The 26571-nt window shown below is 47.3% G+C and overlaps 1 protein-coding gene across 4 annotated transcripts in view; it reads left to right on the forward strand.

Annotated features, from left to right (window-relative positions):
- HORMAD2 (HORMA domain containing 2) overlaps positions 1-9188 on the forward strand; it is an 85478-nt gene extending 76290 nt beyond the window's left edge. For all 4 annotated transcript variants that reach the window (XM_002721183.5, XM_008274703.4, XM_089323374.1 and 1 more), the window contains one exon: positions 8225-9188. In XM_002721183.5, the coding sequence (XP_002721229.1) occupies positions 8225-8329 (105 nt within the window). In that variant the 3' untranslated portion in view covers positions 8330-9188. The remainder of the gene's footprint in view (positions 1-8224) is intronic.
- The last annotated feature ends 17383 nt before the right edge of the window (positions 9189-26571 follow it).

The following is a 26571-nucleotide window of genomic DNA, read 5'->3' on the forward strand; positions in this document are numbered from 1 at the left end:
CAGGAGCCAGGAGCTTCTTCCAGGTCTCCCATGCCAGTGCAGGGGCCCAAGGACTTGGGCTTTCCCAGGCCACAGCAGAGAGCTGGATAGGAAGTGGAGCAGCCAGGACTTGAACCAGCACCCAAATGGGATGCCAGCACTGCAGGCCGGGGCTTTAACCCACTGCACCACAGCGCTGGTCTATGTGCTCTTAATGCAGTTTCCTCCCTCCTTAGCTCTCAGTCACTTAGTCAGCCCTTCAGTGAACATCAGCATTTGGATATCTTCTCTCCAGTTCAGAATCTGGGAAGCAGAGCCAATTGTTTTTTCACCCACCCTCTCCACAGGGTTTCCATTCTTTACTCTATTTTCTGACTTGGTCAGAGGCATTACAAGAATCTTGAATGATTTTTGTCATTTTTTACTTTCTTTTCTATCCGTGTTCCCATTCCAGTTAGTGACCAAGTCGTGGTAGGGCGAAGGTTCAGGGCTTTACTTTCTCTCTCCTTGGCTCTCTGTTCTCTTAGTGCTTTCCCTCTAACCTCGCTTCTGCTGCTGCTGCTCTTGTTCTCATCTGCAATAGCTTCATTACTTCTCGTCTCACTCCTGTCTAATCACCCTTCACACTGCTGCCATCGGGATCTTTCTAAAGCAGATTTGCTCCTGGAATCCTTCACTGACACTCCATTCTAGGGTAAATCCAAAGGTTAGAAAAATTGCATTGTCTGACCCAGCCCATCACCCCTTCCTGTTAGTCCCACTGAGCTGTTCCCTAGTTCCCCAGAGGTGTTCTGCTGTATATCCCTGTACCTGTGGTCCTTCTGTCTAGAACGTTTTCTCAGCAACCTCTACTGCCATTTCGCTGGTGAGTGTCTGCTCTTATGCACTGCTTACTTCAAGCTTGACATTGCTCTAAAGGCTTGCCAGGCCCCCCCAGGAAGAGCCGATAAGATCTTTTTGGAACCCTTGCTGTACCCTATCCATGACTCTGTCATTTCATCTGTTACTTGTTTGTTTTCCCCTGCCAGGCCCTCTCTAAGGATGTAAAGTCTGTCTTGATTGGATTTGTGTCTTTAAAAAAAAAGCATTTAAAATGTAAGAGGCAGATAGAGAGAGCTCTCATCCTCGGGTTCACTACTCAAATACCTGCAACAGCTGGGGATGTTCCAGACTGGAGCCAGGAGCCGGGAACTCCACTCAGTGGCCCAGCTGCTTGAGCCATCACCACTGTCTCTGAGGCCTTGCATTGGCAGAAGGCTGTCTTCACTGGCATCTGAACCACGCACCCAAATGCCCATGCCCAGTTGTTAGCAGGCGTCTGTTGGATATACAACAGCTAACCCCAAGAGCTAATCTAATAAAGGGACATTTCTCACTGTCCCTTACACCTTCCGTGTCTCCTCATGATCCAATATCTCTAAATACGCTGAACTTCTGCCTGGAATGACCTCCCCTGCTCCCACAGCACATCCAGTCTGGCAGACTGCTCAAGACCCAGCTCAGTGTCGCTCTTCTAAGGAGTCTGCCCGCACTCTCCAGGCCAAGTGGATCACTCCCTTTGGACTCTATGAAACGCCCTGTACTTGTCTTGATCTCTTGTGTCTGTTACACACTGTTTGACTTCTAAGTGACCTCTGCCCTTGCCAGTCCAGTGCAGCTGTGGGCTCCGTCTGGCTAAGTCAAGTGGGCCTACCTCAGGCCTCATCTTCCTTGGCTTCTCAGAGACGCTTGTGCCACTGCCCACCGCTGTTGAATTTCTTCACCCCAGCCCTTGATCTTGACAGAACAATCTGCTAGTCTTTTTTCTCTCTCCCTCTCCTTCGAAGTCTCCTTTGTTGACACATTCTCCACCTAATCTCTAAATGTTGGAGTTCCTTAAGGCTATGGCCTGGCCCCTTTCCCTTCTCACGCTCTGATCTCTCAGTAAGCAAACACTTCCACACCCATCGCGTTAATTATCCTCCATATGCTGATGACTCTCACATTTACATCTCTAACCCAGACTGCTCTCCTGAGCTTCAGACTTCAACACGTCCACATGTGCTTGGTTTTACAAGAACGCCAGACTCAGCAGGCTCCAAACTCCCATTGTTTTCTACCTGAGAATACAGCACCTCATTCTATGTAGTTAGCCAAACTAGAAACAAGAGAGTTATCTCCCTTACCAGCATATACAATGGGCCATCCTTCTAACCACTTTCTAAATATTTCTCCTTTTTTAAAAAAAGATTTTATTTTATTTATTTGAGAGGTAGAGTTACAGACAGTGAGAGGGAGAGACAGAGACAAAGGTCTCCCTTCCATTGGTTCACTCTCCAAATGGCCACAACAGCCGGAGCTACACCGATCTGAAGCCAGGAGCCAGGTGCCTCTTCCTGGTCTCCCATGCGGGTGCAGGGGCCCAAGGACTTGGGCCATCTTCTACTGCTTTCCCAGGCCATAGCAGAGAGCTGGATGGGAAGAGGAGCAGCCGAGACTAGAAAAGGCACCCATATATGATGCCGGTGCCGCAGGTGGAGGATTAACCTACTGCACCATGGCGCCGGCCCCTAAATATGTCTCTCAATGTTGACTTCCCTCCATCTCTGCTCCCACCCAAGTTACTGCCTGAACACTATGATAGCAGATTCTTCTCCTTGAATCTGCTTGCCTCCATTATATTTCTACATTGCAGGCATAGTGCTCTTGAAATGTCACTCACTGAAAGATGTTTCACGAGCCCCTGCTATGTGCAAGGCACTTGCTAGGTTTTGGTGATAGAAATGTGACCAAGATGGGTGCGTTCCTGATCTCCTGGAACTCTGATAGAGTTTATACTAGGGACCTAACTTTATTGGGATGAAAGTAGGGAAAGCTTCTTTGAGGAAATACGCTTTCATCTGATCTGAAGAATGAGGTGAAATTAACTAGCCAAGAGAACTGAGGGCAGGAAAAGGGCATTTTAGGCAGAAGGAACATTACGTACAAAGGTCCAGAATCGGGAAGAAGCAAGGCGTGAGGCTGGGCCATCCGGGCCTCGAGAGCAGAGTGAGAGGCACAGTGCAAGCTGCGAGGCTGGGCCTCCCCGTAGGAGGCCCTCCAGGGCGTAGCAGCTCCCTCCAGTGAGTTGCCATGGGAGAGGACTGAGAGCAGAAGGTGAACATTCCTCTGCGGAGGGTGTGCAGTTTTCATCAAGGTCTCACAGCCAGTCTGTGACATCTTTCCTTTCCCTGAAAATAAAGAGCCATTTCTGGGATATGAAAGGCCAAGGCAGGGAATTTGGACTCTGTCCTAAAAGCAATATTGTCACTGGAAATTATTAAACCGAAAAGTAACATGGCCAGATTGTAAATCCATAGGGCAGGGATTTTTATCTCTTTTGCTCACTGATATATCCCAAGCACTTAGAACAGGGCTGTGCACATAGCTGGCACCTAATCCATTGCTGAATGTATGAATGTGTATTATGGCATTATATTGTATTATGTTGTATATTATGTACATATATAATGCCTGTCTTTATATAATGTGTGCGTGTGTGTGTGTGTGTGTATCCTGTCCTTTACAAAATTCAGTCTTGGAAAATCAACCATGTCTCACTCAGTGTTATAGCACTGGAGATATGATACTAATGCCTAACACAGTGCCTGACTCAAAATCAGTTTCATTCATTCATTCATTCATTCAGCAGTACTTAAAGAGGATCTACTATATGCCAGGAGCTGAGAATATAAAGACTATTAAAATCTGAGTATATGGGCTGGCATGGAGCAGTGGGTTAAGCCACCGCCTGCAGCGATGGCATCCCACATGGGCATTGGTTCAAGTCCTAGCTGCACCACTCTGATCCAGTTCCCTGCTAGTGTACCTGGGAAGATGGCCCAAGTGCTTGGGACCCTGCCTTCTATGTGAGGGACCCAGAGGGAGTTCCAGGCTCCTGGCTTCAGCCTGGCCCAGTGCCAACCATTGTAGGTATTTGGGGAATGAACCCGTAGATGAAATCTCTCTCTCTCTCTCTCTCTCTCTCTCTCTCTCTGTCTCTCCCTCTATCGTTGTAACTCTCCCTTTCAAATAAATCATTTAAAATAAATAAGTAAGTAAAATCTGAGTATTCTCACTAACCTCAAGGAGTTTACAACCTAGATCAGGAAGTGGGCCTGATGGTACTGTGTAGAAAATGTTACAAAACAGGCAAAAACAGCACAGCTCTAGCAGAAGGCCAGCAGGCTACCGGTGTGCCAGATGAAGAGGTGGGGAGCAGAGCATGTGAGTGAGAATTAAATGCAAAATCCAGTGGGGAACAAGCAGGGCCCATTTAGAGAACCACAAGTGATTAAGTAAATATGGGGTAGGATGAAACTGCAGAGATGGACCAGGGCCATAAGGCATGTGGGCTTTATCCTGAAGACAATGGGAAGTCATTAATGGATGAATGACAAAGCAGAAGAATATTGTGGTCAGATTTGCACAGAAGACTACTCAGAGTGGAGAATGATTGGAGAAGCAGTAATAGCAGGAGCAGGTGGGGGCCCAGTAATTGGGAGAAATGACGTTGATCTGCATTAAAATAGAGGTAGTGAAAATAGAGAAAAATAGATGGATCTGGGAGATATTAAGGAGGTAAGCTCAAGAGGAATTAGTGAATAATTAGAATATTAGGTGACAATAAGTGGAATATCATGGGTAACTTTGGATTTAACTTGGACAGCTTGGGTGAGAGACAGTAAAGACTGGGAGCTGGCATAAAAAGTCAGGATGGAGTTCCCATGGGACACGCTGCATTGGCATTCCCTTCCCAGCACTGATGTGGAGACTGGAGACAACTGGATACATAACACGGATCTGGAGATCGGAAGGAGGATCCAGGTTGAACACATAAATATGAAGGTCTTTGCTTGTGAATGGTAATTGAGTCCAGGGAGTGAATGAGATCACTCAGAGGGAGTGTGGAGAATGAGGAGAAAAGACAACAAAGACAGAACTCTGGGAGAACATTCAAGTACCGAGCATTGTTTTGGGAATGCATAAAGGAAAAAGTGATAACTAGAGTCTTGGAAGAAGGGCTGTCTCTCAGGGCTATCAAAATACTGCTAGCGAATCTGCTGGCTATCTTATCCGCTTAACACTGAGCCTGCTCCCTGGGTTCTCAAACCAAAAAAGTTACTAAGCCAAAACTGCAAAGCAGGTGAATGGCAGAGCAGAAAGCATCCTTCAGGGCTTTTCTTCAGACGTAGATGTAGACATTGTACTCTTGAGCCTTTATTGGCAAACGGATTGCAGTAGCCTCTGCATTCAGGGAAAGCTTTAACGTACGTATGTGTGTATGTGTGCAGCTCTGTGAAATGTTCATGGAATATGAAATGCATTCGAAACCATTTGGTGATCATCTGATGGTGCTCAGAACATCCACATAATCAGTGTAGCATGCCTGATTGCTGGCCTGGTTGCTGGGCTGCTTGGCTTTGGTGTCACATATGCAAACCCAGCCGGTTGGAATACACCTGAAAAAATGTTTCTCAAATATTCATTAGTGTGGATAAATTTGCTAGTTTAGATAGGCCATGTAGATTATTCATCGGTGTTAGGAAGTGTCCCCTGACTGATAACATACTTGCTTTTGAATTCATTTGTTTTCTATTAACCCTTGAAAGTTCCCAGACCTCACTGATTGCCTGGAATACATTATTGAAGATGTATTGACTCCTGCACTACAATAAAACTGCAGTTCTGCAACTTGTCATAGAAGTCTGATTTACTTGAGCAATAAAAGGGGACAAGAGTAAAACTGTTAAGCCATCAGGCCAGTTGTCCTTTGAGAAGTTATACGCTCCTCTTCTTTCAAGTGTGTGCAGACTTGAAAGAACTGAGAATAGTTTGGTTTGAGTGGAAAGTGCGACCCAACAATCTTTCTAAACAAACTGAGTTTTACCGAGTACTATTTCTTACAACCAACCTTTAACAAATGGATGTCCCAGGTGTTTTGGGCTTTGGGTTTTTATGTTGCTGTTTGCTTTGGGACAGTCCATTTCAAACTTTCATATGTGTAAGCAAACCAGTCATTTGATGAGCAGCTCTATTTACTTCCTCAGAGTTGGCTGTTTTATATAGTCAATATGCTGGTTTAAGCCAAAGGGAATCTGTGGTTTCTGAGATCAGGAATTTAACTGCTTTCTAAAACTGAAGGCTAAATTGATGCTTAAATTGCCATTTTTAGCCCCAATCTTTATTTCTAAGTAGCATTTAAATGCTTTATTGACATTCTCACTATTTAAAAGTATTAATCTATCAATAATAATAACATGCATCTACTATAAAAGAAAAAGGAGGAAGGGTAGGTTTTAAGTGCAGTGGTTAAGATGCTTCTTGGGAGGCCTGCATTGTGGCGTAACAGGTCAAGCCTCCTCTCGCAATACCAGCATTCCATATGGGTGCCAGTTTGAGTCCTGGCTGCTCCATTTCCAATCCAGCTCCCTTTCATGCATCTGGGAAAGCAGTGGAATATGGCCCAAGTACTTGGGCTCCTGAACCCGTGTGGGAGACCCAGAAGTTCCTGACTCCTGGCTTTGGTTTGGTAAGCCCCAGTCGTTGCAGCCATTTGGGGAGTGACCCAACAAATGGAAGATCATCTCTCTCTCTCACTCTCTCTCTCTCTCTCCCCTCTCTTCTCCTTCTTCCTCTATCCCCTCCCTCCCTCTCTTTTCTATAACTCTGCCTCTCAAATGAATAAATAAATCTTTTTTTAAAATGATTCTGTGTGGGACACAGGTAATCTTGTATTGGAGTGCTTGGGTTCCACTCCCAATTCCAGCTTCTTGCAAATGTGCACCCTAGGAGGCAGCAGGTGATGGCTCAAGTAGTTGGGTTCCTGCCACCCATATCGGAGATCTGGATTGAGTTCCTGACTCCTGGTTTTGACCTGGCTAGCCCTGGCTGTTGCAGGCATTTGAGAAGTAAGCTAGCTAATGGGAGCCCTCTGTCTACATCTCTCTCTCTCTCTCATTCCCTCTCTCTGCCTTTCAAATAAATAAATGAAATAAATTTTAAAATTTTAAAACAAAAGAATAAAAAAATAGTGTTGAAACTGCTACTAGATATTCTGAAAACTCTTGCTTTAAAATATAAGTATGCATGGATTTCAAAAATTTTTGCACCAAAAAATACATTTATCTTTTAATTTTATTTTCCTTGAACTTTCTGAAGTGCTCTCATACCTTATTCCATTTTCCCTCCAAAGAAAGGACAGAGGACAGGGAAAACCTTTCCTTCCATCTAGTAGCTGGACAATATATAAATGCCCTCTTTGTTTCTTGGAAGTAGGGATTATTTGATGGATTATTCACTCAGTTAAATGAAAATAAGTTCTAAAATATTTACCTAAACTAAACCCAGTGGAAAAATACAAGGGTATGTCAGTATGTTCATGGAAAATGAAACTAAAAGATAAGTTTACTTTAGTTAAAAAAACAACATGCTTTTTTAAAAGAAAAATTTAAAAGACTTATTAATTTGAAAGGCAGAGTGAGAGAGAAAAAGACACACAGAGAGAAAGAGATCTTCCATCAGCTGGCTCACTCCCCAAATGGCCACAACAGCCAGGGCTGGACCATGTCAAAGCCAGGAGCAGAGCTCTGTCCAGGTCTCCCAGGTGGGTGACGGGTACCAGCACTCATCCCTCTCCCGTTGCTTTCTCAGGCACGTCCAGGGAGCTGGATCAAAAATTGAGCAAGCGGGGCTCAAACAAGAGCCCATATGGGATGCTGGCGCCATAGCCAGTGGCTTTCCCATTACGCCACAGCTCCAGCCCTGTGGGCATGGGGCTTCTAAACTCATTAGTCTGAAGGCTAGAAAAGGCAAGTGCTGGAGAAGTGCTGGAAAAGGCAAGGCTGTCTGTGTGCAGTAGCTGACATGGGACTTAGGTTACACTTGCCGCTGAAGCAGCCAGCGCCCTAGATCTCTGCTGCCCTTCATTGCTCCCTGTCGGCCCTGCCTTCAGTGACCCTTCCCTCAAGAGCTGGCTGTACTGAACGCACTGGAGAGAGCAAAGAACCTGGCCCAGGAACTAGCTGTCTCCAGGGGACCTCAGCTCCTGAAACCTGGAGTACCAGACTCTGATACTGGCAGCAGGGCCAACCCAGCCTGCAGGAGAGCAGGTTTGGATCCGTTCTGCAGCTTGCGGGATTAATGCTTGGTCTACCTGTCTTTTATATGTCTTGTGCAGATGTCAAAATCTCTGCTGAATTGTGCCTCTCTCTGGTAATTCTTACAGATTCAGAGAGTGAATTTTGAGTACAGTCAGCAAAGTTCCGAGAGCTCCAGGAAGAAGAAGAAGATCAGCGAACCAGTGAAAGTCTTCAGTCCTCACAGCAAATGAAACTTAGATGCGTTAGTCACATTTACTTTAAGAAAATTTTATTTTACAAAAACATGCATGAAGTGTCTTGGCAGGAAAGGAAGTTCCTATTACCAAAACCTTTTTCTAAGTTTGGTGCTCAACTCTTTTTTAAATTTGTTAAGTGTTAAATTACTGAGTATGACATGCATTCACTTTGCCACAAGGAGACAAGGTCACCAGGGCTGCCTTGGCATGGTATCACTTTACACCTGAGTTAGAGCTGCAACAACCTTTGAAAGTGTAGCCACGGCAGCTGTTTGAAAAGAGAGGAGCTGTTTTCAAAGGAAAGAAGGGTTTTCCTTGCATGATTAAACTCTCCAGGTATTTAGACTACTGTGAAATGTTTTAACTTGTTGTAACCTGTGTCCTGGAATCCCTCTAATAGCTTTATTAAAATTCCCATAGAATTGCAGAGGGTGTGATATCTAGGTTTGATTTATGTGTTAACTTCTGTCACAGGTTGATCACCTAAGTGTGCAACCAAAATGTGCTCTCCTTAGAAAGCTTCCCAGGCCCTGTTCTGTTGTCCAGTCCAAGGCAGAGCACCTGCTACACAGCAGAGCTGCACTGCAGGAGGCTGGCTCCCTTTGCACGGCCAGTGTGGAACATTCCCAACGAGTTCTTCACTTCCCGGTCTCTAACCCACAGATGATGCTCTTAGCCCCCTCCTTGTTCTGGACGAATGTTGGTGGACTTACTGATGAGTATGCAATGAAGAATAAATGACTTAAAGTGTTATTATTTAGCAACATGGGATTTAATGATTTAAATGAGTAAGACCAGTGAGTCAAATGTTAAGTGTATGTGCATTATGGTTAAATAAAAACAAAATGCAAGGTATTTTTTCTTCTCCTTTTTCATATCAGGAAAAGCTTCTTCACCTAGATCAGTGTTTCTTCAACTCAATGGATGGTGAGGACCTCAGAGCCTGGAGTACTTGTTAAAGTATGGACTACTGTACCTGGCTCATTTTTACTAAATCAAAGTCTCAGGGGGTGGGCCCTGTGGAAAGCTCTCTGGACTCTAATGCACACGAAAACCTGAGAACGTGGGACTCCTATCCAGACCAAGGAGAATCCCTGGACCCAGTATTCACGTCAGCCAGCAATGGGCTATGTGCGATGGCAATGGGAAAATGAAAGGAAGCCTGCCGGTCCAGCATTGCCCCTGCCACACTCTTCCGCGTTTCTGACTGTTCAGGGCAGTCTGTCTCCTGGAGCCTCAAATGGGGCTAGCACAGGGCCTGCCTCTCAGCATGTTTGGTGGGCTCTGCCACTGAAGGGAGAAGGGGTGGGAGGTGTTGCTTTGATTCTGTTCTTGCTAGCACTGGAGCCTGAGTCACCGGAACTGCTTCGAAGGGAGCCACATGGAGATTAGCTGTCTAGTAGGGGGATTAGGTTTATGTTGTGTCTCTCCAGAGGGCAGATCTAAGACCAAATTGGTAAAAGCTTCAGGAGGTCAATTTGGCTCAGCTATGTAAGGAGGAGCTTTTCAACTCCATAGGTTGTCAGAGCTTTGAAATGGGCTTCCTTGTGAGGTCTTGAACGTACCTTCTCTGCAGGTGTTTGAATATAAAGGAGCTTTACAAAAACTTTAGGAGTCTTTGACTCAAAGTAGATTAGTTTTACAGAGTAATTAGTCAGTCTGGGTTTTGGAAGGAATCTTTTGTTTAAAAGGGGAATTTAGGGGCCAGTGTTGTGGCACAGCGTGTTAAGCTGCTGCCTGCAACAGCAGCATCCCATATGTGAGCGCTGGTTCATGTCCCAACCACTGCACTTCCCATCCAGCTCCCTGTTAGTGCACCTGGGAAAACTGGAAGCTAGCCCAAGTGCTTGGGACCCTGCCACCCACCTGGGACACCCAGAGGGAGTTTCAGGTTCCTGACTTCAGCCTGGCCCAGCCCTGGCCAGTGTAGCCTTTTGGGAAGTGAACCAAAAGATGAAAGAACTCTCTTTCTCTCTCTTTTAAAAATGTATTTATTTTATTTGAAAGTCAGAGAGAGAGAGAGAGAGAGAGGTCTTCCTTCCGTTGGGTCACTCCCCAGTTGGCTGCAACAGCCAGAGCTGCGCCGATTTGAAGCCAGGAGCCAGGAGCCAGGAGCTTCCTCCGGGTCTCCCACATGGGTGCAGGGGCTCAAGGACTTGGGCCATCTTATACTGCTTTCCCAGGCCATAGCAGAGAGCTGGATGGGAAGTGGAGCAGCCAGGTCTTGAACCGGCGCCCATATGGGATGCCGGTGCTTCAGGCCACTGCGCCACAGCTCCGGCCCCTCTCTTTCTGTCTCTGTATCTCCTTCTCTTTCTGTAATGCTGCTTCCCAAATAAATAAATCTTTCAAAACATTTTAAAAATAAAAGAATTTAGCTCTCAATTTATATTTACAGTTGCTATAAACTTAGCCTAAAACTGACAGATCCTCGCAGTTGTGCGGATTGACAGAAGTGATTGAAGCAAATGGCCCAGCAGCACATAGGCAGTGCTCAGCAGATGTTCATCAGTACTGCTGTTTCAGGACTTTAACATGGTCTTGGTCTCCAGCAGCTTAGTATTGTAGAGCTGCTTTTTGCCTCCCCAGAGCTCCTGCATCAAATTCCTGTCCATTCCGAGGGCCAGTACTTGAACTTCACCCTCAGTTGCCTCTGTCCTCAGCTCCCTCCCCACCCCTTTCCCCAAATTCAGACTCCCTTTCCTTCAAGACAGTTGAGTGGCAGGGAAACAGCAGACTGCACAGAATGCACCGGCTCCCACACTTGCATTTTAAAGCAGAAACCTGTCAATGAGGAAAATGACTCTTACCTAGGGACTGCAGTATGAGAGCAGGTTGAATAAACAGGGGAAAAGAACGTTTAAGGAGAACTTTGTCGCTGTCTTCACTCGCATGATGGGCTAGCATAAAATGCAGGGAGCCACTAATTCTGTGTTGCTCCAAAGAACAGAGGACAGAGGCAGCGGGAGGAAGTCTCAGGGAGGCAGATTTGGCTGCAACACGTTAAAGCGTTTCTCCTCCATGCAGTAGCAGAGCGCCTGGAACGCGAGGGGCCATCAGTAAGTTGCGGTTTTTGTTAGCAGTTTGAGCTGCCAGCTGGTGAGTGCTTCTGCCTCCCCGAGCTCCCCGTCACTGGAGCACTGGAGATGCTCAGGCCTCGTGCAGGATGGCCCTTGGATAAACATTGAACCAACTGAGTACTGAAGTCTCTTCTAGCTGTAAAAATCCTGTGACATTTTGATTAATGGTAGAATTTCCACAGAGGTATTTTGGAGAAAGTGAATATTTCATAATCCCTTTTCCAAAAAGCACTAAAGTGTTTAAGACTGAGAGTTCTGGAGCTGGACATCACCTTAGTTGGAGCCCTGGTTCTCCTGTCTTACTAGTTGTGTGGCTGGCAAGTTATGTGTTCCCTCTGCTTCAGTCTCCTCGTCTATAAAATGGGGCAATAATAGTGTCTCACAGTTATTGCAGGAGCCAAATGAGTTACTGTAATACATGCAAAATGCTTAGAAGAATGTCTGGCACAGAGGGAGTTCATGGCCAGTAATGCTAGTTATGAAATATTGTCTGATATCCTTGCCACTTCTAAGCTTTTTATGTCTTCTCAAGTATGTGGTTGGGCATCTTTTGTAGCATAATTAATCCTAACCTTGCTTTTTCCCAAATCATATGCCAGCCTTGACCAGTGTGATTAACCAGTGTACTTTTCTAAAAATTTTTATTATTGATTTCAAAGGCAGAGAGACAGAGATGTTAAGGCCAAAGCTAGGAGTGTGGAACATAATTCATGTCTCACACATGGGTGGCACAGACCCGTAAATACACGTGCTGCCTCCCATGGTGCATATTAGCAGGAAGCTGAAATGGGGAGCAGAGCTGGGGGTTGAATCCAGGTGCTTGGATATGGGGCACAGGCATCGTAGCTGCTGGGCCAGACGCCAGCTGCAGATGGCTCACTTTCAATCACAGGAAGCAGCCCGGAAAGCCCAAAAGCAGGCAGGGCCTGTGCGCTTGCTGGTTGTGAAGCTCCTAGCAGTGGGACACAGTCGTGGCTGTGGACACCCTAGCTCTGCTATGTGTCTGGCAAGTGCTAGATATCCAGTACATATTTGTTTAATGAATAGATGAACTTGGCAGCATTCTCACAAGTATTATTTCCTACATTTTATGTATTTATTTTTGATTAGGTAATAACATTCACATGATTTAAAATTGAAAAGGAACAAAAGGGTATGAAGACAAAAACACCCCTCCCTCCCTGTCTCCTAGCTCCCTTCCCCATAGGTAGCTAACATAACCACTTTCTCATATATCTTTCCAGAGCTATTTTAGGCATAAACAAGCAAACATTCTTGCACTTGCTTACGCACATTCATTTCTCTCCCTCCTGTTTAAACAAATGGCATCATACACTGTTCTAGGCACGATTATTGAAGTGGCCCCAGGAGGGGTGGGTGTGAGCCTGGGTACACTAAGAGGGAAGAATGAGAGAAGGAGTTCAGGGACAGAAGATTCGATCAGGAGACTGGTGTATGAATATAGAGGTGAAGTGATTATGAGCTGCACTAGTAGATTAAGGTGGTTAACCAGGAAAAGAATTGAATTTTTGTAGCTTACGCCAGAGTAAACACCACTATGATCAAGATGTGGAGCATTTTTGTCACCCCCAAGAGCTCCCTTGTGTCCCTGCACAGCGGCACCCCACACCCAGCTTTGCTTTGGCAGAGTGTTTCAGCTTTTGTGTTCCAAGCCTGTCTGGCCGTGGTGGGACCTCCACTCAGCAGGGCGAGTCACGGTGCTATTCAGCATCAAAGGCACTCACTGTAGGCCAGGCGCTTGGCTGCGGCCATACCCGTGCTCTTCTCATCCTCACCACACCAGCTCAGGTGAGATGGCTAACAGAGAAGTTAAAACACTTGCCTGGCTGTTGTGGTGGAACAGGTTCAGCCACTGCCTACAATGCCAGCATACCATATGGGTACTGGTTTGGGTCCTGGCTGCTACACTTCCGACCCAGCTCCCTGCTTATGGGCCTGGGAAAGCAGCAGAAGATGGCCCGAGTCCTTGGGCCCCTGTACCCACATGGGAGGCCGAGAAGAAGCTCCTGGCTCCTGGCTTTGGATTGGCTCAGCTCTGGCCATTGTGTCCATTCAAGGAGTGAACCAGTGGATGGAAGATTTATCTATTTCTCCCTCTCTTTCTGTCTCACTCTAACTCTGTCTTTCAAATAAACAAATAAATCTTAAAAAAAAAAAAAAAGCACTTGCACAGGCTCATACAACTAGTAGACTGCAGAGCCAGAATGTTGAACCCAAAGCCATCTATTTCCAGGGGCCACCTGTGAAGATCATGAAGAGCATAGTGAAACCCCAGTGGAAAGACTTCACTCCTATTCAGCAACATCAAGAACAGAAAACAATCCTTAGTGGGTTAATATAGAAAGAATTTGTGCAGCAGCCTTCAAGTGTGCCTTAAACAGCTGTAGCCTTTCTCCAAAACTGTTAGTCAGTGAGCAGAACTGCACCTCATCCCCGCCCTTTGTGCACACCTGCCGGGCTGCTGGTTTCTGAGAAGTTATAACATTTACAACTATCTATGTTAAAGAACTGGTGTGGTCAGGGCATTACTGAGAACAACTATCTGCCTATCTGTGCTCCCAGAATCACATGTCATTCTGAAACTGCAAGGAATGTGGTTAAGGCCCCTGGTCACAGCTCTCCACAAAGATTGATCTGTTTCACTGTTGCCTCCGAAGAGCTTTTCTCCTGGACTAAGATGTTAGCTCATAGTGATGTCCACTAATGGGACTTCCCTAAAAAGGAACCTATTAAAGGAATTAATTACATTGCATATCCAGAAACATCCCAGCATAATAAATGGCTCCCCAGCTAGAACAGTGTGAGCAGGAAACCATTGAAGTAAATCTTTTTTTTAAGATTTATTTATTTATTTGAAAGTCAGAGTTACACAGAGAGAGGAGAGGCTGAGACAGATAGAGGTCTCCTCTCTGCTGGTTCACTCCCCAATTGGCCACAACGGTTGAAGCTGCAGCAGTTTAAAGCCAGGAGCCAGGAGCTTCCTCTGGATCTCCCACACAGGTGCAGGGGCCCAAAGACTTGGCCCATCTTCTTTCTACGGCTTTCTCAGGCCATAGCAGAGAGCTGAATCGGAAGTGAAGCAACTGGGACTTGAACTGGTGCCCTTATGGGACGCCCGCACTGCAGGCGGCGGCTTTACCTGCTGCACTACAGTGCCGGCCCCATGAACTAAATCATAATGGAGACAAATTCCCATAGAGTGAAATAAAAGGTTGCTAAGATAGCAGACCCTAAAAGAGTGAAAATGTTAATAATGAAACTAAATTTCACTTAAGATAGGATTTTATTGTAGATCCTATTTTTCCAATATTTCTTTTTTTTTATTTTTTAATTTTTTTTGACAGGCAGAGTGGACAGTGAGAGAGAGAGACAGAGAGAAAGGTCTTCCTTTGCCGTTGGTTCACCCTCCAATGGCCGCCGCGGCCGGCGCACCGCGCTGATCCAATGGCAGGAGCCAGGTACTTCTCCTGGTCTCCCATGGGGTGCAGGGCCCAAGCACTTGGGCCATCCTCCACTGCACTCCCGGGCCACAGCAGAGAGCTGGCCTGGAAGAGGGGCAACCGGGACAGAATCCGGCGCCCCGACCGGGACTAGAACCCAGTGTGCCGGTGCCGCAAGGCGGAGGATTAGCCTAGTGAGCCGCGGCGCCGGCCCCCAATATTTCAATATTTCAATATTTTTATGTGAGACCTATGTTTTCTACTTATTAATTTTGCCAATTAACTTTGAAGTGCAATTTTAGTGTTTTGATGTTTTTAAAATAAGCCAGTAGTTATCTGCAGCAACATAGAATAGAAGAAAATGGATTTGAGATGCATTTGGTGGCATTCAAATTCAAGAGAAGGTGCTAGAATTATTTTTTCTCAAAGTCGAGGTTGGTTTTGGCATAGGGCTGCCTGCAACCTGAGGATTAGATTAGATGACTTTCTGATCACATATTCCTCTGGTTGATCCCTTTTTCACACTGCGTGAATCTCCAGAAATGACAGTAGCAGGAGGAAAAGATAACAGCAGGAGATTAAGTGTAGGGCTGAGCATTGTGCTAGGAACTGGCAAACCACCAGTCCATGGTTTCTAGGTGCGCTGGGGAAGGTGGTGCAGCACCGTGTGCTGTGGAAAATTCGTTAGAGATTTGTTGGTCAAAGTCTAGATTTGAATCTTAATCTTGATTCACCTTTTTTTCCGGACAGGTCCTTTAGCTCTCTTTAGCTGCAAAATGCGGGTGGTGAACCTGCCTCCCGGCTAGGGTTTTTCACAAGCAAGATGGTGACCATCTACTGTACATCCGGAGTGGTACCTGGGATCCCTCTGCCTGGGCTCTGGGATACCTTTGTGGGGTGGGGGTGCGGGTGGGGGGCGCGATGTGGGGGCAGTGCCTTCCTCAGTTATTCCAGAGACAGCTTTATACCCAGGAAGCAGGGGAGACCAGACCGGGTCTCTGGACCTTTCTCTAAACATTGGGGTACGTTAAGTAAAAGCAAGGTTCACCCGAACCTTGTCCGTAGCTCCCTGAACTGGGCCTCAGACAGCAGTAACTGAGCCTTAAGGATGAGAGGCCCAGGGGGATGTCGCTTTTGTTAACGAAACTCCTAATTCCAGCATTGAAACATTGCTTGCAACAAGACATTACGGTGATGATGTGCTGTGTAAAGTGACAGAAAAGGTAGAGGTTACGAGATGATAAGATACTTTTCAGTATCTTGCTGTTGCTTAGATTGTAAGTACTTCTGAGAATGGAAAGCTAAATAAAATGTAACACATTTCTAGCTAAAAGACTTTACTCTAACAGTTCTGGTGGAAACTGTTAAACCAGCTTAAAACTGCCAAGTATCGGTATTATTGTAATATTCCCTTTATCAAAAACCTATAACTGAAGCTTATAGGTAAGAATTTACAGTAAGCAGCAAGTACTTGGAAACTTGTCAGTTAAGGTTTCCCATTAGAGAGCTGATGCAAGCTGTAAGGTTTTTAACCCTCTGAAATCAGGAGGAAAAACTCACAATGAGTTTCTAAGGAAATCATGTAAGGGTCGTGATACTAAGAGAAAGCTTTTGATGATCTTTTCCAAGAGGATAAAAACCTCCTAAGGAAAAATAAGCTGGCTTCTTTGGGGGTGGGACATATACAAATCATATTCAGTTGATTCTAACTAGAGAAGAGAAGTCATTCAGTCACTTTACAGTGACCTCACTTCCTGCTGTGGCCCCAGCCTCTTCCAATTTGAAATACAACAAATATTTGCATAGGTTTATTATTCACATTTAATCATGAATAATTCACTTTGTACAGACAGCTGGGTAAACAAGAGACTTGGAGTTTCCTTTTTCTAAACTATTTTTGATTGCTTGGAAGGAAGCAGCAACAGGGATGGTTTTACACGGTTTTCGGTGCTATCTTGCTCCCCCTCCCTTGGGCAGGAGACCCCCTTTTGTGGTGGTGTTGTTTAAATTTACTTAATTCTCTCAGATCTGGGTCTATACCTCACCAACACAAACATTTTTTATTATTACAAAAGAAAATTGGCTCAATCGGTCAGTTCTTTAGTCCACAAGACAAAATAAAGTACATGTTTCTCATTTTCCACATTAGGATTTTTTTTTCAAGCTATGGATTTGTTTTCTGTGGAAACTCTCCTGATGATGGGGAAAGATCCTCCTGGAGTCATTCTGCCCCGTCATTGCATCCTCCATCTTTTCCTATCAGTCATTAACAGTTTCACAATTACTTGACTATCTGCCACAGAGCCGGCTCATTCCCCGCTGCTCCCGCCAGGCCTACGTGAGAGCGGTCACTGAAGACAGGTTTACCCAAGGCATTTCAGCTCCGGGACAGAGGACAGACTTCACCAAAGGGCAAGGGTGCTTCCAGTTCTGTGGACGTCATTAATCGAATTCTAATGATATAACCTGTGGTGTAGGAGAGAATTAGGCTTGCCCCAGTTCATCTATGACCAAACCCGGTGTGGGGGGGTCACAGTATATCCTTGAGAAACGTCTGCTCTTTGTCATGGCCTGGCAAGTAACTAAAAATTTTAGCCACCCACCAAATGTCATGCACCCACCCTGACTGTATTAATTGAAGACAAACATAGGCATAGAGAGATCCATGTCCTCTCTCCAGCAACACATACTTGCGTTGTAAAATATGAACGTCATAGAAACATGATAAGTAGCATTCCAGAGAAGCTTAACCACAATCTGACTAAATTAAAATAGACCCTTTCTTTAATAAGCAGTGTCTATTATGTCCTGTATGTGTTTCAAACACTTTATATATTTTTAAGATAAATTATTTGTTTTAGTTTTTATTTATTTATTTGCATTTTATTTGGAAGTCAGAGAGCGAGAGAGAAACAGGTGACAGAGATCTTCCATCTGATGGTTTTTTGGGTTTTTTTTTTTTTTTTTTTTTTGACAGGCAGAGTGGACAGTGAGAGAGAGAGACAGAAAGGTCTCCCTTTGCTGTTGGTTCACCCTCCAATGGCCGCCGCAGCCGGCGCGCTGCGGCCGGCGCACCACGCCGATCCGATGGCAGGAGCCAGGTGCTTCTCCTGGTCTCCCATGGGGTGCAGGGCCCAAGCACTTGGGCCATCCTCCACTGCACTCCCGGGCCACAGCAGAGAGCTGGCCTGGAAGAGGGGCAACCGGGACAGAATCCAGCGCCCCGACTGGGACTAGAACCCGGTGTGCTGGCGCCGCAAGGCGGAGGATTAGCCTAGTGAGCCACTGCGCCGGCCCCATTTGATGTTTCACTCCCAAATGCCTGTAACAGCCAGGATTGGGCCAGGCTGAAGCCAAAAGGGCAGGATTTAATCTAGGTCTCCTACGTGGGTGGCAGAGATTCAAGCATCGTCATCACCAGCTGCTTCCCCAAGTACTTGTTAGTAAGAAACAGAGCTGGGAGCTGGTGCAGGCAGCTGGTTTACCCGCTTCGCCAGTATTCCATACAGGCGCCAGTTTGAGTCCCTGCTGCTCCACTTCTGATCCAGCTACCTGCTAATGTGCCTGGGAAAGCAGTGAAACATGGCCCAAGTGTTTGGGCCCCTGCACCATGGGAGATGTGGAGGAAGCTTCTGTCTTTGGCCTGGCCCAGCCCTAGCTGTTGTAGCCATTTAGGAAGTAAACCAGTAGATAGAAGATTTCTCTCTCTCTCTCTCTAACTCTGCCTTTTGAATAAATAAAAAACCTTAAAAAAAAGAAAAAAAAAAAAAAAAGAAAGAAACAGATCCAGGACTTGAACCAGGCATTCTGATATGGGATGCAGGTGTCCCAAGCAACATCTTTTTTTTTTTTTTTTTTTTTTTGGACAGGCAGAGTGGACAGTAAGAGAGAGAGACAGAGAGAAAGGTCTTCCTTTGCTGTTGGTTCACCCTCTAATGGCCCCGCGGCCGGCGCACCGCCCTGATCCGATGGCAGGAGCCAGGTACTTATCCTGGTCTCCCATGGGGTGCAGGGCCCAAGTACTTGGGCCATCCTCCACTGCACTCCCTGGCCACAGCAGAGAGCTGGCCTGGAAGAGGGGCAACCGGGACAGAATCCGGCGCCCCGACTGGGACTAGAACCCGGTGTGCTGGCGCCGCAAGGCGGAGGATTAGCCTAGTGAGCCACTGCGCCGGCCCCATTTGATGTTTCACTCCCAAATGCCTGTAACAGCCAGGATTGGGCCAGGCTGAAGCCAAAAGGGCAGGATTTAATCTAGGTCTCCTACGTGGGTGGCAGAGATTCAAGCATCGTCATCACCAGCTGCTTCCCCAAGTACTTGTTAGTAAGAAACAGAGCTGGGAGCTGGTGCAGGCAGCTGGTTTACCCGCTTCGCCAGTATTCCATACAGGCGCCAGTTTGAGTCCCTGCTGCTCCACTTCTGATCCAGCTACCTGCTAATGTGCCTGGGAAAGCAGTGAAACATGGCCCAAGTGTTTGGGCCCCTGCACCATGGGAGATGTGGAGGAAGCTTCTGTCTTTGGCCTGGCCCAGCCCTAGCTGTTGTAGCCATTTAGGAAGTAAACCAGTAGATAGAAGATTTCTCTCTCTCTCTCTCTAACTCTGCCTTTTGAATAAATAAAAAACCTTAAAAAAAAGAAAAAAAAAAAAAAAAGAAAGAAACAGATCCAGGACTTGAACCAGGCATTCTGATATGGGATGCAGGTGTCCCAAGCAACATCTTTTTTTTTTTTTTTTTTTTTTTGGACAGGCAGAGTGGACAGTAAGAGAGAGAGACAGAGAGAAAGGTCTTCCTTTGCTGTTGGTTCACCCTCTAATGGCCCCGCGGCCGGCGCACCGCCCTGATCCGATGGCAGGAGCCAGGTACTTATCCTGGTCTCCCATGGGGTGCAGGGCCCAAGTACTTGGGCCATCCTCCACTGCACTCCCTGGCCACAGCAGAGAGCTGGCCTGGAAGAGGGGCAACCGGGACAGAATCCAGCGCCCCGACTGGGACTAGAACCCGGTGTGCTGGCGCCGCAAGGCGGAGGATTAGCCTAGTGAGCCACTGCGCCGGCCCCATTTGATGTTTCACTCCCAAATGCCTGTAACAGCCAGGATTGGGCCAGGCTGAAGCCAAAAGGGCAGGATTTAATCTAGGTCTCCTACGTGGGTGGCAGAGATTCAAGCATCGTCATCACCAGCTGCTTCCCCAAGTACTTGTTAGTAAGAAACAGAGCTGGGAGCTGGTGCAGGCAGCTGGTTTACCCGCTTCGCCAGTATTCCATACAGGCGCCAGTTTGAGTCCCTGCTGCTCCACTTCTGATCCAGCTACCTGCTAATGTGCCTGGGAAAGCAGTGAAACATGGCCCAAGTGTTTGGGCCCCTGCACCATGGGAGATGTGGAGGAAGCTTCTGTCTTTGGCCTGGCCCAGCCCTAGCTGTTGTAGCCATTTAGGAAGTAAACCAGTAGATAGAAGATTTCTCTCTCTCTCTCTCTAACTCTGCCTTTTGAATAAATAAAAAACCTTAAAAAAAAGAAAAAAAAAAAAAAAGAAAGAAACAGATCCAGGACTTGAACCAGGCATTCTGATATGGGATGCAGGTGTCCCAAGCAACATCTTTTTTTTTTTCTTTTTTTTTTTTTTTTGGACAGGCAGAGTGGACAGTAAGAGAGAGAGACAGAGAGAAAGGTCTTCCTTTGCTGTTGGTTCACCCTCTAATGGCCCCGCGGCCGGCGCACCGCCCTGATCCGATGGCAGGAGCCAGGTACTTATCCTGGTCTCCCATGGGGTGCAGGGCCCAAGTACTTGGGCCATCCTCCACTGCACTCCCTGGCCACAGCAGAGAGCTGGCCTGGAAGAGGGGCAACCGGGACAGAATCCGGCGCCCCGACCGGGACTAGAACCCGGTGTGCTGGTGCCACAAGGCGGAGGATTAGCCTAGTGAGCCGCAGTGCCGGCCCCAAGCAACATCTTAACCACTGCCCCAAAGGCCCACTCCCTTGATTTAAAAAAATGTCCTGGCAGTGTGGTGCAGTGTTGGTGGAATGAGAAGGCCATGCCAAGGTGGCCACTGGCAAGCGAGCGTCAGTTACTCAGGAATGGCTTTGAAACCCACCTGGCAACGGAGCCTGCCTGGCAACAGGCTGTGATTGGATGGATTTGAAACTGCCTGGCAACAGGCTGTGATTGGATGGATTTGAAACTGCCTGGCAACAGGCTGTGATTGTTGGGGCATAGACTGCCCCTTGACCAAATTGGCTGGACTTGGCTATATAAGATGTGGTACCAACTGAAATAAACGAGTCTGCGGGCTGCTGGCCTCAAGCCTGCTCTCACCCGACTCCCGGGGTCTGTGTGGTGACTCTGTGCCTCTTGCCCCCACCACACTGCTCCTCTCAGAAACGAATCCACTGCAACATTGTTGAGAAATCAACGGCAACAGTGCAGAGGGTTAAACTGCCATCTGGTACACTGGCGTATGAGCACAGGTTAGGGTCCTGGCTGCTGCTCTCCCATCCAGATCCCTGCTAATGCGCCGGGGAAGGCAGTGGAAGATGGCCCAAGCCCTTGGGCCCCTCCCACTCAGACAGAGTTCCAGGCTCTTGGTTTTGGCCTTTCCAACCCTGGGTGTTGTGGCCATTTGGGAAGTGAACCATTGGATGAAAGGTCTGTCTCTCTCTGCCTCTACTTCTCTCTGTGTAACTATGCCTTTCAAATAAGTAAAACTAACCTTACAATTTTAAATTTATCTTATCCATATTAACCTTTTTTAATTGTCATGATAATCCTTTGGTGCAACATTTATTTCTACTATTCCACATGAGAAAACTAAGGCAAAGAGAAGTAATTTGCTCACTGTCGTAGGAAACGGTGGAGCCAGGATTTCAACCAAGGAGTCTGGCTCCAAAGTCTTTGTAATCACCATGCTCTGCTATGAGTATAATAACTGCTTACAGTAGAAAGTTTGGGAAAATAAAAGCATAAGGAAGTAAAAAAATTACTCATAATCCCACCACTCATTTTAATATATGAGAGTACATCAATAACTTCATGGAATTTTGAAATCCGTGTATATGAGGGGCCTTCAAAAAGTTCACTCAAAATATAAATATGGGAAAATTGTGCATGGATTTCAGAATGCATCAGAACAAACCCACCTTTTAATTCCATTTTCCACGAACTTTCAGAACGACCTCATATCGTGTATGTGTGTGTGTGTGTGTGTGTGTGTATTAAAGCATTTCATTTAGTGGACTGTATCTGTATTTCCCTATGTATCAGTTTCCTGATTTTTTCAATTAATTACACCTTGTGAACCTTCTCCCATAGAAAGCTGTGCACTTGATGGACCACTCAGTTTCTTAGTCTACTTCCTGAATGCCAGCCCCGCTAAGTTCAGAAGCACCTGGGGTCTGTGGGAGGGTGAGGGGCTCCTGATTTCACAGGTGCCTTACTTCCCCACACTCAAGAGCTGCTCTAAAAGTGGGCTAAACACAGTTTCTTCGAGGCAGCCTGAAAACATTGTCGCAGCCCAGAAACGTGGTGTGCCGTTTTCCTTCAAAGCATTTCACGTTAGGTCCACTTGGTATTGTTCCGTTTTCTGGAGGGCGGGGTGAGGGAGTGAGTCCCAGTGCAGAGAATGTAGGCTAGTCAACAGGAAACCCCAAGTCCTGATACAGCACCGGGCCCCTACGTGTGCCTTGGCCTGGCTGCTTTCTCTTTCTTTGATAGGGCTTATGATCATAATAATAATGACAATATGTTTGATAAAATTTTTATTCAGTAAACAAAACTGCCTGACAACTGTGCCAGTGTCTAAAGAGCAGCCTTTGAATCCAAGATAGTAGTGGTCATTACCACGGCCATTATCCCGGCCAAGTCACATGCCACCCTGTCTACAGCCAGAGAGGTAAGCAACACAGACGTGTGCTGACCTGACCTCCAAAGCCCTCAGGAGCACAAGGAAGCTGGCTCGAAAAGACTTTCTCTTTTTTCCTCCTTGTTAATTGAATTTCTGGCTCGAATTAAGGAGGCAGAAGCAGAAAATATTTGAAAGGGGAAATCAAAGAGTGACCCCCATCTCAAAAAAAGAAAAAGGAATCATCCAGTATCAGAACAGGACTGCTTTGATCCCGCCTCAGTCCCTGAGATTTTATTTTATTTTTAAGATTTATGGGCGCGCTCAGCCCTCTGCCTCTCTGCTGAGCCGCCCACCTGGTCTGGCCAGGTGTAATCTCTCCTCAACCATGTAACCTCCACCACCACCACCACCACCACCCCCCCCCAGTCTCTCAGGCTCCGTCTGGAGAGGTGCCCATCCATCCTTACGGATGTCCCTGCCCTATTAAACCTTGCTATTTTACCTCCCAAAAAAAAAAAAAAAAAAAAAAAGATTTATGTATCTCTGGGGCCAGCATCGTGGCACAGAGGGTTGAGTTGCTGCCTGCAGCAGCAGCGTCCCGTATGAGTGAGCACTGGTTTGAGTCCTGGCTGCTCCACTTCTGATCCAGCTCCCTTCTAAGGTGCCTGGGAAAACAGTGGAAAATGGCACAAATACTTGGGCCCCTACCACCACATGGGAGACCCAGATGGCGTTCCAGACTCCTGGTTTCAGCCTGACCCAGCCCCAGCCATTGTGGCTGTTTGGGAGGTGAACCAGTGGAAGGAAGACCTCCCTCTTTCTCTCATTCTTCCTCTGCCTGTAACTCTGCCTTTCAAATAAACTAAATCTTAAAAAGAAGATTTATGTACATGTTTATTTGAAAGGCAGAGAGTTATAGAGAGAAAGAGGAACAGACACAGAGAGAGAGAGACAGATCTGGTTCACTCCCCAGATGGTCACAACGGCCAGGCAGGCCAAAGCCATCTGAGTCCCCCATGGGTCCCTGAGCTTTTCTACCTATTTTTAGGTAAGTAAAGAGAAGGGCCACAGGCCAGACTTCGCAAAGGGCCCTGTCTGGGAATTACTTCCCGTATGCAAATAAATTTCCACACTAAGCACCTGCTGGGATTTGCTCGCAGCTTGTGAGCTCTTTCAGGCTTCCTGGCTGATGTTCTAACTTGAGTTGTGCTCCCAGAAAGTCAGGTGAACCTCAGCTGTAAGTCAAACTTAGCTTTTCCAGGAAACCAAAACTGACGAACTTGAGCCCCTTAGTCCTCTCTCCCCCTTCATCTCCCCATTTTAAATACCGTTTCCCCCACTGCACAGTCCCCGATCCCAGGTCCCTCGGAGCCACTGGAAGGCAGGCGCTCTTTGAGATTGAAGGTGCGGTACCAGGCAGCCAGCTGGGTCAAATGACGTGTTTCTTTGACCCTAACCTGCAGGTCAAGTCTCTCTGTCTCAGGTGTTTGGGAAACTAGTTCTAATTCTTTCTTTCTTTCTAAGCCTTTGCGTCTGGTCTTGGGAGGATGACAAGGCTCTGGGACAGGGAGCTGATCAGCTCTTCCAACCACCAGCAGCTTAGCTGTTGAAAAGTCACCCCTTCATTCGGAATCCACTGACTCCTGCAAGGGAAGAGCTGGGGACTCGGGGAGCAGAGAGTGCCAACAAGCAGACTGACAGACAATCCGTCTCCTGCGAAGGCTTCAGTAGATAATAATTACAACTCGGGAGACTGCACAACTCACCTTACAAAGGATTTACCAAATGTTTCTGTGCATGTCACTTCAACGAAGCTTCACAAGTATTTCGCCAACTGGATAGTAGCCATTGTCTACAGCCTGGAGAGGCGGCGGCTGCCCCAGATCGCAGCGCCTGGAGGGTCTGCACGGCCTCGTGTCCTGAGGCCTGACACCCCGCCCCCCATCCCCAGTCTCCTCCACTCCTTGTCTAGCTATACTGTGCTGCATTCTATTTCAGTCTACTGTTTAGCTGTTTCTCTCCAAACACGCTGATCAGTAAATGAAACTTGGAAATAGTCGACATTTGGTCTTGGTGTCACTCTACCCTGTCCCGGGGAGTTGGGGGATCCTCTCCTGACAGCCTTGCTGCCTGCTATCCCCACCCTCTTAGGCCATACCCCACAGTTGTCCCAGGTCTCTCTGAGGCAACGCCCCACCCAGGCCTGCGCTCCTGGAAAATCTTCCAAGACCTGAACCCAGATCCCGTCTCCCACAATGAAACTCACTTGACCTGTGTCTCATCTCTCTAAATCCTGCTGGGGGGCCAGTTTGTGCTAAGGGACAACAGCTGGCAGTGGCATAGTCGTCTCAGACTCCAGACGCCTCAGCATCACTTTGCTAACTGTGTGAATTTGGATGAGCACTTCAGCCCCGCCGAGATTCACCTGTAAAATGGGACAGGTAGGCCAGTGCCGTGGCTCAATAGGCTAATCTGCCTGCAGCACCGGCACACCGGGTTCTAGTCCCGGTTGGGGCGCCGGATTCTGTCCCGGTTGCCCCTCTTCCAGGCCAGCCCTCTGCTGTGGCCAGGGAGTGCAGTGGAGGATGGCCCAAGTGCTTGGGCCCTGCACCCGCATGGGAGACCAGGAGAAGTACCTGGCTCCTGGCTTCGGATCAGGGCGGTGCGCTGGCCGCAGCACGCTGGCCGCAGCGGCCATTGGAGGGTGAACCAACGGTAAAGGAAGACCTTTCTCTCTGTGTCTCTCACTGTCCACTCTGCCTGTCAAAAAAAAAAGGGGGGGGGGGGACAGGTAACACGTGAGGACTGTTTGAGATCCTTGCAATGCTCTATGCGCCAGCTCAATTCCTTCTCTCCCCCAGACCTCTCCTACAGCAAGTTTCATGGCTGTGTCCTCTCCTGCCACACAGCCCCTGACCAGTCTCTCTGCCTCTAGACTGAACCTGCTTTCTAGAGTGTTAGCATGCCCAGGTTTATCCCCTGCCTAAAACCTCCAGCGCTCCCAGGGCCTAAGTCCAGAAGCCTCGATGTGAGCAACCCAGGAGCCTCACCAGCGCCCCCTGGGCCGGGCTCGTGACAAGTCACGCCATCTACCTCTGGGACTTCGAGCAGGCCGTTCCCTGCTTCCAACAGTCTTCTCTCCCAGTGGCCTGACTTCTGTCCATTCTCTCCATCTCCCCTTAAGCAAGAACTCTTTGTGAGTCAGGGCAGATGTCTTCCCCTACACCTGTCTCCAGTCCTCATCCCAGCACCTAGGACACACAGTGACTGCAGGACTGCCCCTTCCTCCCACAGTAGAGGCCCCTGGTCCCCGTGCTGACTCAGGGCAAGCAAGGAGGGAGTGAAGGGAGGAATATTCCTGGCACCTCTCCTGGAACACGGAAAGCCTCAGCTGTTCTTCATGTGTGTTACTCTTGGAAATATTTGCATTTCAAAATCCCCACCCTCGTGTGCATTTCAAAAGCCCTCTGGTCTTTGATGCCTCCTTCCAAATAAGACTACCTTTGGAGCAATCAGCCTGGCCAGTGAGCCTGATATTTAGTCCAAAGGGGGAGAGGGAAACAATAATACCATAGGATAACTTAGCATCCGTACTTCTCTTACAGTACTCTGCACACTGGACTGGACTCCTCTTTTACACAGAATATTAGTTAGACGTGTCCAATCGCAAGTGACAGAAACCATCTCGAGTTAGTATATGCAAATAATACTAAGGAAGGAGAGGTGAATCTGTTGTAACTGCAGGGTTGCCTCATGCAACCCAAGCACGTGGTTGGTCTTTGGAAAGGGACTGGAGCTAGAAATTGCAAAGCCTTCAAAATTCCAAGGTTTCTGGGTTTGTTCCTGCTTC

The sequence above is a fragment of the Oryctolagus cuniculus genome, chromosome 21 (genome assembly GCF_051225735.1).
Source record: "Oryctolagus cuniculus isolate XC-2025 breed Fujian yellow rabbit chromosome 21, ASM5122573v1, whole genome shotgun sequence".
Taxonomy (NCBI): Eukaryota; Metazoa; Chordata; class Mammalia; order Lagomorpha; family Leporidae; genus Oryctolagus; species Oryctolagus cuniculus.